The 13665-nt window shown below is 30.2% G+C and overlaps 1 protein-coding gene across 5 annotated transcripts in view; it reads left to right on the forward strand.

Annotated features, from left to right (window-relative positions):
- The window catches only part of LOC144854143 (multiple C2 and transmembrane domain-containing protein 1-like), a 71651-nt gene that overhangs the window by 36212 nt on the left and 21774 nt on the right, over positions 1-13665 (forward strand). For 3 of the 5 annotated variants that reach the window (XM_078712034.1, XM_078712038.1, XM_078712037.1), the window contains 4 exons: positions 3333-3558; positions 4024-4132; positions 4815-4943; positions 5478-5513. In XM_078712034.1, coding sequence (XP_078568160.1) covers positions 3333-3558; positions 4024-4132; positions 4815-4943; positions 5478-5513 — 500 coding nt within the window. Of the gene's footprint in view, positions 1-3332; positions 3559-4023; positions 4133-4814; positions 4944-5477; positions 5514-10427; positions 10563-13665 lie in introns of all 5 variants that reach the window. The other 2 variants (XM_078712035.1, XM_078712036.1) reach the window with 2 other exon arrangements.

Genomic DNA, 13665 nt, shown 5'->3' on the forward strand with positions numbered 1-13665 from the left:
AATGTTAATTTTTAATATATTATAGTAGAACTTGTTTCATTCCTTTCACATTGCTATTCAACACATATAAAGTGACTTAGATTTTTAACTTGGTATCATACTTCAATGTATCATTTTAGAAGCTATGAAAATGTAATTTATAACATCTGACAAATCTTCTTAAAGTCATTGTAGAGTTAGAAATCGCCAATGGAAACTTTTTTCTCTGTAATATAATATCCCTTTGACATGAAATCCTTAAAAAATATAATACTTATTTCAAATCATATCTTTAAAGCTTTATAAATGGCATTTGAAACAACTGATATATCTTATTCGTAAAAATTGCTGCCAGAAAAATGCTGTCATCTGCGTGACCTATTGCACCCACTAGGTATATACTGCAAATCATTTGATTTTTAAATGCTTTTTCCAAGCTTATAGCGCGTTGACATTCAGAAGGCTTAAAGTTGTGTTGTTTATTTCATCATTAAAACCCTAATATTAGTCTAGAAGATTGTTTTTTAAAAGTACCACATGATATTATAATAAAGATAGGATTTCTTCTAAGTATACCTATACTCACATTTTTAGTCTTTTCCTTATGAAAGTAAAAGTAAAGTGAAAAACCGAAGCTTATATTTATCTTCAACCTGGGTAATTTATTCACATCATATTAAACAAGAATTGTTCTTTGTATAGATAGAAACCATTCCCTAGATAAAGTTATTATTCAACAACTTATTAATTAGTTTACAATATGAGCCTCAATTAAGTCACTAAAGCCATCAATTATGTATACTTAATGTTTCCCAAAAGGTAATACTACATTCATTATGGATATATGTGTGTATGTCAATCAAAGAACATTTTGCACTCCACACCTATCTTTATAGTCATAAAGCTCTGTCTACACTCTGTATCAAACTAGTTTGACAAAAAAAGTGTAAAGTGTCCAAATATGGTAGTGCTATCTCCAAATATGGTAGTGATATCTCCAAATATGGTAGTGATATGACATCATCAGGTCATATATGGGCAAATCACACTTTTTTTTGTCACATACAGTCTGATAGTGTAGACAGAACTTAAGATTTGGGTTGTCTTCTATTACTTTTACTGTCAAATTAAAGTGTTAAATTTCCTGTTTGTGAACAGTATTGCCTGGGGTCCCACATAAAATGTCACATTTAATAATATGTACCTTGTAGTGTATATATTGTTGGAGAGTGAATGAGTGAATATTTATCAGTGTCGCTGTAAAATCTTTTATTTATATTTAATAATACTTTTGATATTGCTAAATAAAAAGATTATCTGAAATGGTTTTAACCTATTTTTACAGTATTTGTCAGGGACACAGCATTTTGCACTTGTGTTTTGCAGTATGTCACTGAATAGACAAATAAATTAGAATCAATAAATAATCCATTATTTTAAATGTTTTTTCTTGTCTTGTATTGTATCAGTACGGATACTGTATTGTTTATTAAATGGTGTATTTAAAATTTGATTTTTTGGATTAATTGGAATAATTGAAATAATAAATTGTTTTGTGTAGTATCACCATCAGATGATACCTTAATTACTATACTAAACAGCAACAGTACTTTACTCTTCATGGTGCATATTAAAACAAATTATACAGGCTGCTATTAATAGAAAATTAACTTGACTTGGAGCTTTGATTATAATAATGAATATTGTATATATTCAAATTGTAATTTAATATGACAAGGTAGTTATGATAATAATTGTATGAAGGTTAGTTAATTAGAGAGATTGCATATGATGATGAACTGATGATGTTTTAAGTGGTTTAGACGATGGTTTGCCAACAATCACTATGCTCTCTTTAACAGTCTATTAGGAATCGTTTACAAGAGCAATTGCTATACACAAGTATTTTGATACTTCTATAGCAAATAAACTTAAAGAATTTTAGTTTTCGTTATTTTTTAACTGATGATAAATAAAATTAATTCCAATTCATGTATATGAAAAGTTATATTGGGTCTGTTCCTGCTGGCACCGGTTTATAGTATATTGCAGCTTATTTGCGGTTTTAGTTTGAACAAACTTCATTATCACAGTTACAGTACCAGGACGGTCAATGGGAAGAGACACTCCCATTGGATTTGCTTGTCAGTGAAATGATTGTGAAACCATGACAGAAATATATATCTATATATTTCCTCCATAATGAAACCATCTTTGTCAGCCGAAAAACCATTACAATAAAAATATGAATAAATGTATATACACACACTTCAAATTACTGAGGGCAATTGAATTAATTTATTTTGTTGTGAATATTATTTATTCTCGCGTTTTGCATATTTTGTAAACATTCCTTCGTATCTTTTTTTGTTTCAATTTAGAGATAGATTTAAACAGCAGTAAGGTTACACGATAGTAAATATACAATGTCAATAGATTCATCTACGTTGATTATGCATACTAACCGTATAATTTTGCAAAGCTTAGAATAGATCTGATTGTTTATACATCAAATATCACGCGTGGTATGCTAAATGCACTGTGAATGGCGTAGGAAAATAAAGTTAAATCTGATAGCAAATCCACTTCATATTAATTTATGAAAAAAATTTAAAGCAAATCCACTATGTTTGATAAAGAATCAGATAACTTTAATTATAACTGATTATGTTTAGCTAAAATGTTCTTTACATAAACTTTATTGATCGTATCATAATGACTATTAGTTTAAAAACTGTAGTGTCAAAACCATTTAAACCGAGAGAGAGAGACGGGGAGAAAGATCAAGTGTTTTCACGTTTTGCAATTATAGTATGTGCTTGTTAGTTGTGGACTACGACTCCAATTATGGCTGGCTGAAGGAGTTTGACTAATTATCTCACTTGAAAATTACAAAATGTTAAACTTATTTGATCTATAGATACGTTTTGTAAAATAGAAAGAATATGATTGTACAGTTAGTTGTACATTAACAATGATCTAAACAGAAGGCCTACTATGAGGTCAGAAGAGGCCTGTGTACGAGGTACTGCTGAGGCCTATTCAATTCACCAATGTACCATGATTTACCTACCGCATAGCCCTTCGGCAAAAATGTTAGTTACAGTATACCTTGCCTTCTGTTGGTTGGTCACAACACTCATTCATTCACTCACAAAGTTCATTGAAGAAGATATACAGCATTGAGTCCCTGTCAGCTAAAAAAAGTGGCATATTGCAAAATATTTTTGATGTTATTACTATACTGTGTATGTAATTGTATATATCATGGTGGTATGTTTTTTTCTAATTGAAGACAGCTATGTGAGAAAAAAGATGTATTAAATGCATGATTATTTTTATTTATTTGATAGGTACTAGCGACCCATATGTGAAATTTATTATGCATGGCAAACAGCAATACAAAAGTAAGACAATTAGCAAAAATCTGAACCCAGTCTGGGATGAGAGGCTAACGCTTAACATTCACGATGTCAATGATCCAATCATGATTTTAGTTTACGACTACGACAGGGGGCCGGTCTCTGATGACTTTATGGGCTCTGCTCAATTTTACCCATCGTCTTTACAACCTTCAGCGTAAGTAATTTTATTTGTAAATTTGAGTTTGTAAACCAGTTAGTTATAAAAATAGTATCAAACCTCTATTTTTGTATTTAAGGAAAGAGATATTGAATCTTGAATAATTATGTTAACTTTTTTATGCAATTCAATTTTTTAACTTCAATGAAGTTTAGTTGTAATTCTCGAAACAATTTAATTTTTCTTTATTGAATAAAGATACCAATTGATATAGCTCTGTCTACACTATCAAACTTTATGTGACAAAAAAATGTGATGTGCCCATATATGGACATGATGATGTCATATCACTACCATATTTGGGCATACCACTACCATATTTGGGTACATCACACTTTTTTGTCAAACTATAGTTTGATAGTGTAGACTGAGCTTTTAATACAAGCTTCAATGTATTACTTCTTATAATCCTTATTGAGGACTTTTTTAACCATTTCTGTTAAATCTGATTTATTATTATAGCACAGCTATCAAGGAATTTCCCTTGGAAGATGAAAGTAGTAATGATGAATTAGGCTATCTTATCTTAGAATGTACTCTGGTGCCAAAACGCAAATCAGAAAAACAACAGGTATATTTTTCAATTAACAGTTTAGAACATACACTGTACATTTTTTAAATGTTACAAGGGCACAGATTGTGGGTTTACCTCTCACCATATAGGTACATGCTCTCATAGTATATTTTTTGTATGAGATGGGTACATAATTATTAATTGGCATGCAGCCTACATCAGAGCATGACATATCAATCATTCACAAGCCTGTGTTCTTGAAATACACTATTATAAATTGATACACGTGGGTAGAATATTGAAACAGTTTCAGGCAGTGGTGTTCACAAAACATTATCATTCAAACTTGAGAAAGATGCACTGTCCTCCTTAAGCTATATACTTATGTTATCAACTTCCAAAAAAAAATTGAGTAGGTGTGATGTATTGACGATAATATATTCAAATCCTTAAATTTATCACCAAACAAAGGCTATATAGTTGTTATTTCTATCTTGGTTGATAAATTAATTGTTTAAGTAACATATTTATTGCAATATGATTTTTTTGATAATAATTTATAATAAAGTAAAGAGTGCCAGTGTATCTTTATCCTATAATTTCTTTCTAAAAAAAATTATTTATATTATATAAATATTATGGTATATTTTCATGCTGGGGTATTTGCGGTATTTTATCCTTTTTCTATCTTTTTCTTTTCCATATTCTTTCCACTTTTATCACAACACTCTCTCTGTAGTTCTCCCCTAATGTCCGTCGTCACTCTCTTAAACTTCGTAAACGTCACCAGCATCAGGACCACTCAGATACAGAGTTAGTATCGGACAGACGTACATCGGAGTCTGCCGGTGGAGACGAAAAACATCATGTAGGTTTACTTTTCACATTCTTCTCTATTTGTGCTAGATTCTTTTTTTTGCATGATGGCTTTTGGAGATGTGATTGGCGTCTGTCAATCAGATGTTATTTAAGTGTTTCTCTTTTTAATTGCTTGCTTTTTTATTTATTAATTTTTAATTATAAACATATTTTTACACAATTATTATAATAAGATGTTTACTATTTTGTTAACATTAAATTTTTAAATTCCTTCAGTTGGTTTTATTATCAACATTTATAATATTTGTTAAAATGCTTGCTGTAGTTATGTACTGAGTAATATAAAACAAAAAGCAATATCATGTTAATTAATAGTAGAATTTTTTTTTAATTGTATTTTGTATATTCTATACAAATTATCTCTAACACAACAGGAAGGTATGTTTTTTCAAAAGAGACGTGTGGTACCTTTCCAAAAAAATGAACATTTGGTACCCTGCTTTAAACCAAATCATTATTCTGAAACCTCTTTTCTATAATTATGATGCTTTATTATTTTTATGTTATAAATCTATTCGAATAGTTGAATATTTATTGGACACCACAACCGAAGAGAAGGGTAAAATTCAATTAAAAAATTTATATCATTTTATCATTTGTGTGATGATAACTAAATTCAGATACCAAAGCAAATGGCTTTATTGCTTCTTCATAAATGCTGTTTTCTACTAGGTGATTGAATGTATTTGTATGAATATATAACCCCATAGATTGTTTTCTTCCCATGAAGGATTTTATAACGAAAATAGAATTAGCATTATCTTTTGTGTCTTGCTTTGCATGGTTCTCAAACTTTAAATGAGGTTCTTTAATTGCATGAGATGATTAAAAATATAATGAAACATCATCAACAATCATTCGATTTTTTGCGTGTATTTACAAACTGCTTGATTGTTTTCATGTAAACGTCATCATCGTCATCGTGCCGCAATCAAAAGTAGGGAGCTTGTAATTTTTGGGTGCCCTAAGACTATTATGCATGTTGGTTGTTCACCGGAATTCAATAAAATTGTGCCGAGGAATTGAGGAAGTACGTCCCACATGTGCACAATTAATAAACATGATTAATTAGTTCCTAGGTCATCACAAATTAAAAGCTCCTTAATTGCCTATTTTTAAAAGAATTACCGTAAATTACTAATTTCCCACCAGATGTAAGAAACCCACGAAAAGTTGCAGAATATTTTTTTTTTTGGGATATTTAAACGTAACTTGAAATATATTATAATTGTCTAATCATGGTCCTGGTCATAATGTAAAGTACATATACGTTTTTTGAAATTGTGCGAATGAATTCACCTAGTAGAAAACAGCCTAATGCCAACTTTATGTACCTGGCTTTAGCACATTTACTAACTATATAAAAGCTTATAATTGCAAGTAATATGTCTATTTTTAGAATATATTAGACTCGTATAATGCTCATAAAACACAGCTCTATGTTCTAATTCATTGAGTACTAAAGATAAGATAGAGAAAGTATCAATACGTGACCAGCATGTTCTAATAGAACTAGATCAAAAGTCTATTGCAATATCAAAAAAGCAACAAAATAATGTCATTGTGTCAAGTTAAATCTACCCGAATCTGGTATTAACTTTTAAAAGAAAAAAATCATTAAAATGAAATATGAAGGGTAACTATAAAAGCTAGGTTGAGTATGAATAATTAAGGTAAGGTAAGAGACGGTACTTTAGGATAGGTGCTATTAGTGATAAAGGTTGGTTGCAGACATTAATGGTATAAAGGAAATTTTAAATGGGTGCTAGGTAAAACTTTAGGTCGGCGGCAGCTTCCCTAAAGAGTACTAGTTTAGAAGATAGCACGAATTGAAAATTAAGGATTTGTGGGATGTGTTACTACTGTATAGTATAAATTTAAGATTATGATCGAGCCTTTGCTTTGATTCCTAAACTGTGGAACAATCTTTCCAATTATGTCGAGAGAGGTTTTTCAAATTTGATCTTGTTTACTTCTATAGCACTTTGGCACAATCTGCTGATTGTTAAGAGCACTATAAATATATGACAACATTATTCATTATTATTACTGGAAGTTTATCAATTCATAGGATGGGTGGTAGTTGAAAATTAATGGTTAGTGGAAGACATAATGCCATGCAATTTCATTTTATTAGTTTTTGACAAACATTTTGAAAGCTGCCAATATGACTTTATCGAAAAATAGATAAAATAAATAAAAAATGTAATCTACACATAAATTTATTTATTTCGTTCCAAATAAATAGCAAACAGTAGTTTAGTTTACAAAGTTGCTAAAATAACATTATAAATGTATGGCATAGCACCATTTTCAAGGTTATAAAAAATAAAAAATGTTTGTTTCACTTGAAATAACAATATCACATTGATTTTAATTAAATTTACACACAATTAAACTAACAATGATGTATACTGCAAATTGACTTCAGTCTATTAATATTAGCAACATCCATGCCTTCAAATAATACATAAAAATGTTCAATCCAACCCATATTTTAGACATAAAATATTTATTGTTTAAGAGATGAAGAATATGTTTGCATATACTTGGCACAATAAAAAAAACTCTAAAACCAGTGAAGTGTCATGATAAATTAAAGCCAAGTTAATGGCTTTAAGATTTAAATCATTTTTAATTTATTGATTTTACTGTATTACGTTTGTCAGTAAATTATGCTTTTGGAATAATCCTTTATATTTTAGCAGTCTCGCCAAGGGCATATCAGAGGCCCAGGACCGAGATTGTTGTATCCAGGGTATTTTAAAGATTATGTAGGTTTATGTTTGCCATCAGTTTTAAAGACTATATCTATAGGTTTAAGGTTGTACAGTTAAAAGGCTTGTTACAAACATCCGATGATTTGAAGATGAGAATAGATAGACAAGAGTAGATAGATATAGATAGACTTAAAATCAATAGTAGACGTACATGTTTACTGCAAGTTTACAGTGCAAATTGCACAGTTGTGTGTAAGAAAATGCACATTACACTTAAATTTGGGTCCTGAGCTGCCTCTGGGCTACTCCTAAGGTGCTCTATAATCAGGTACAAATGTATTTTTTTTGGCTTGTTCCTACATGTATACCATTGCATTACAAACAACGGCTCCTATGATTCATATGCTTAATTTTCCAAGCCATTTCGCCATCAATATTATATAAAATCAGTTTAATCAGTAACAATATATTTCTCAACGTTTTCCAAGCCATTCACCATTTTGTAAGTTAATTAATTAATTAACTAAATACTTACTTTATACATATGTGTGTAAATTATTATTTCTAGTATAAAGAAACTTCTGTTGATGAAGAAGAATTTCTACACCTAATTTCTCAGCCTTCATCCCCTGGTTCTTCCTCATACATTGAGGAACCAAACCAGATGCATGCTTCCACTGACAACCAGGTGGATCCTTCCCCTGAAAACCAGGTGGATCCTTCCACTGAAAACCAGGTGCATGCTTCTCCTGAAAACCAGCTGCTTGCACTTCTTCATGCGTCAAAAACGCACAGAAAGCATCATTCTCCGTTAAGATTTTTTCGCCAAAAGGCCACGTCTAGTTCTGCTGAAGTTCAAATACCAGTAGGTTCTTTTGACCTTGTGGTTTTTCATCACTGCTTTCATAGTTTATCTTTTTGTTCAATATACATTCAGTGGCATAACAACTATGAGCTCTTACTAGCTAACCCAGGGACCCAGAGGCTTAAGGGATCCTAGAGCATGAGCAGCCCAATGCAACTACTCAGCATTGGAAGGCCCCTCAAGAGTGCTAAACCAGAGCCTAATTTGTCCGTTACGCCACTATATAAATTTCAGTTTCATAGCTATTTTTGTCTGCAATGGCGCTTACTTATTAAGTTCCAAAAGAGTTGTCATCAATCCATTCAGTACGTTCATGAATAAAATATCATGTTTACACTTGGTTTCTTTTAACAAAAATATCTTCTCCAATCCTTCATGTTTGAAAAAACATGTTTTTACTGACATATTGTACATTCTGTTTTCTTTTCAAATTATCACTTTTATTATTTTATACTTCCAAGTCTAGCTGTTGTTACTTAAAATTATCTTCTCCTTCCTTCATGTTACCATGTTTTAGAAAAAATTACTGACATTATCGCACATTCTGTTTTTGTTTTGAAACTTCAATGTCCTGTTGTTACTTAAAATTATCTTATCCTTTAAACTGCAATATTCGGTTTTCTGAACTCACTTTTTATTTTCTTTACTTTTGTATTATCTTTTTCTGGATCCCTACAATTTTTATTGTCTCCATTTTTATAAGTCTCTAAGCTATGAATAAAGGATGTCCTAAAAACTCTAGGTTAGGTGGCAAAATGCTAAATCTTATTGCAAGTGGGTCAAAATTAAGTTGTTGCTTATACCATGTGTTCCACACCAATCCTCACTCATCACTATACTATATTCATGCAGAGGTGATACTAGTACTTTAGTCATATTTAAAATCAAAGTTTTATAAATCAAAATATCTATCATCATCAACAAGTGTTTCTGTGTTAACATTAACATTTCAATGTATTGGAAACATAAATACTTCCTGACATACTGTACATTTGGTGTCATTATATCAAACGAATATATTTGTTTGATATTATCATAGAGCAACGAATCTATGATAAGGTTTACAGTATCATACATGTATAAATTTGTATCATGAATAAATAAAAAATCATAGTTTAATCAGTAACAATATTTTTCTCAATGTTGCATGCATTTTTATACATGTGCTTTATCACTTGCATTTATTTTTCTTTCCTAATGCTTTATGTTTATATGCTTATTTCTTTGATGGTAGGTCCTCACTGCCAATCAGAACAAATCTCATTCACCGGGAGTGGTTCGGAGAATTAATCCGCTTACCACTGATCTTGCTTCTAGTAGTAGTAGGATCAAGCTAGATTGAGATAATTCAACTTTATATTGGTTGGGGGATTTACCTTGCTTGCTTACCATTAATCTTGTTAACTACCATGTTTAAGATTAATATAATCAAATTATTTTCTTTATGTATATAAAACTATACCAAAAGTAGCTACCGTATATCCTCTTGTATAATCCCACCTGACTAGAACATGAAATTGGGTCGACTTTGGTGGGTGCTGGGTCATAGTTTAGGGAAAACAATTATTGGTATAGTATTGCTTGTAAAACCTCATCAGAACTGGCTATAGAGAGGCCTACATCCTAATCAAAAGTCAATACTGGGACTATACCCAGCGATATGCCTGTTTGTGAAATCGGATATAAAATAGGGGGTGGGATTAGACCTGAAGTGGGATTATATCTGAGGATATACGGTAATAGCTGTAAATCAATCACTGATTGGCAATAGGAAACCTACCATTATGCTTAACCTAATATTTTTAGAAATTACAGTAATATGTTTATTTTTGCTTTTGATTTAACCACCTCTATTTTGTATTATTATTTTTTTATTTGCATGCTTTAGCCCTCTCCCCGTACCACTAAGAAATTGAAATGGCAGAAGGCACTGAGCTCAAGTCACAAAAACCTTTCTGATGTGCAACACTATGATAATGACGGTGTTTTATCAACGTCTTTATATACTGCAACAAAGCTACATGTGGGTATCTTGCAGGGCATGTTCTGTTTTTTTTATGTGCATATCTATGTCTTTGCGTGTGTCTTTACTTGCATATTTAAAACAAATCTTTATTTGCACATTGTCTATTTGCATACAGTAGAACCTCTAAATTGAGGAACCCCTATTAAAGGCCTATACCATGGACCTATACATTTATAGGTCCATGTTTATACTATGCACGATGATAGATAAATTTACATTTTTCCTATAGAAAAAAAAAACAGATGTTCATTCTAGAATTACTATAGGATAAACCATTTATTTTGCCTTCAATGTGATGAGAATAATATTTTTTAAAATCTTATCAAATGACGGCATTATCAATGAACAATATTAAAATCGTATTATTACAATTTTAATGTTCTTACTGATCATGAGATTCTCATCAAATCAAGTATTCATTTTTCTATAGTTCAAGAATGAATTCTTCTCTAATTTCTTTAGTTTCCTATAGAAAAAATTTATATTTATCTTTGAATCGACACTTTCCTGTGAAATGAACAATATATGAACACTACGGCCAACCCCTAGTCAGTGTACACCTCTCACTGCTTTCCAAAAGTTATAGGGGTTCTACTGTTTATATATAATTTAAGCATTTTTTTTGTTATTGCATATTTAATCTCTAACTGTTGTTAACCAATTTTCTAATATAACCTTTCATGTATACATTGGTTTTAATTATATCTGTGATTGTTTTTGTGATTCATCATTATTGATTATATTTAAACATTTATTACTTTCTTTGAAAAGTATTACTTTTCAGCAAAGTCTATCGTAAGGGAATAAAACAAGGATTCTGTCCTGAGATTTTATTACACCTGGCATTATCTTTCTATATTTCAATACATAAATGCACCTCAACTCGGTTACTATAATCAATTAACCTCAAACATCAAAACTTATTTGAAGCGCTGTTACTAAAAACTGATTATAATATATAATCAATCCAAATCAAATAAAATGATATCTACTCATTATGACATTTACTATCAAGCATAAATGCACCTAAACTCAATTATAGTCAATTCAAATAATTAATATTGTTTTTACTACAGATTGGTAGTGTCATCTACACTTTGTTTTACAACAGAAATGCACCTCAACTCAATTATAGTTCAATTGTTTATTATTCCTCCTTCCTAAATTAAATAGCATACTGTAGAATTTATTCGTGTAAATCAAATATTTTGCTTATAAATTTGTAATGTGTTGAAATTGATTATTAATATTTTAGGTATCCATCAACGAAATATTAACTTTAGCATACTCTATTGGATTTTCTTTTTTTAAGTGTTAATGGGGAGTTATGAGAGAGTATAAATTAATCATCTGTTTGATTTAATATTTAATAATTGCTCTAAATATCTTGCTATGTAGTGCATCTGTGTGTTCAGTTTATAGTAAAGTTCATGTAATTGATCTAGATTCTGAGTCCTGCGTTCTTTCCCAGGGTTCTGAAAAAAAACCCCCAAAAAATAGTGGAACTCGTAGGCCTACTCTGTATTTACAAATTAGAATTTAAAGGTTAAAATAGACAAAAACCTAATGCAACCTATTACTTTACAACTTTATTTAAACTTGAATATAAACCAGATTGGTGTTTTTCACAAGGCCGTTCATATTTGTTTTGCTTTTGTTTTGAATTCATACCAATTGCTATTGAATAATGGCAGTGAATTAAAGATGATAATTGTGGAAGTTATTTAGACTTCTAGACTTCCTGGAAAATAATAATTTTTTTCTCAAAATTTAAAATAATTTTAATATTATTGTTTTCCCCATTAAGTTGTAGTTATCGTGCAGAAATCTGAAAAACAATCTTTTATGATTTCCAGATTGCCATTGAATACAATTTTCAATAAGTAGAAAATATAAATATAAACAAAGAATATTTATATAACATAGTAACGTAGCAAATGAAGCATTCTGTAGTCTGTGGTGTCCACCACTATGGTATCTACCGGTATGGTTTTCATTATGGTATGATTTTTACCGGTATGGTACCCAACGGTATGTTGTCCACTGGTATGTGGTGTCCACTGCTTAGGCATTTACCGGTATGCTTGTATGATTTTGACTGGTAATGGTACCCATTGGTATGTTGTCCATCGGTAAGTTGTCGACCGATGTGGTTTCCACCACTAAAGTATCAACCGGTATGGTTTTCACCAGTATGATTTTTACTGGTATGGTAGGCCTACCCATCGGCTGTTTTCCATCGGTATGTTGTCCACCGATGTGGTGTCCGCTGATATGGTTGACAACATTTTTTTATACTGGCCTGATCCATTATAAAATGAACATTTTAGTTACAATCTAAGAATAAAATATGAGTTGTAGGAAACAAAACATAATAATAATAATATAATAATAATTGATATTTCTTTCATGGTTGAAAGGAATAATTGGTTGAGTAATTAATCTATAAATCTCTTTTTAACCTATTACAAAGTAGTACACTATATGTAATTAGTGCATTAATAAACTATTCTACAAGTATACGACTTTATCAGGTCACAAGGTTTTATAATATTGGTTATTCATGGTATATGCATATATTTAATGCCGATTATTATTATTATATTGTGTTTATGGTAGTGGTGTACTAATTAGTTAACTCTTAGTGATATTTGATATTATAATGGAGCTCTTTACTATGGATATGGATAATCTATCAAAGTTCATATGAGTACTTTTTCTGCAGGTAGATTAAATATATTGTGTAGGGATTAAGCCTTTTCAATTAAATACCCATCAATTCACCAAAATTATGCAAATTTTAGGCATTTTCAAAATGTCGTTGAAAATCATTAGTTTATAAATTTTGAAAAATATTCATAAAAGAATAAAAGAAATATTAAAAAAATTATTGGTTATTGGTATCGTTATTATTAAAATTATTATATATGTTTTACCTTTTTTACTGGATGCAAATCATCAACATTTAAATGTTCTATTTTTTAACACAACGTCCTGATACAGCACCATTTTAGGTTATTGCGGATGCAAATATATTTGTTATTAAAACAATATAAATTTTAGTTAATTCATGGGTTTATTATCAACTAATCCATTCTGC

This window comes from Antedon bifida, chromosome 10 (assembly GCF_963402885.1).
Source record: "Antedon bifida chromosome 10, ecAntBifi1.1, whole genome shotgun sequence".
Lineage (NCBI taxonomy): Eukaryota > Metazoa > Echinodermata > Crinoidea > Comatulida > Antedonidae > Antedon > Antedon bifida.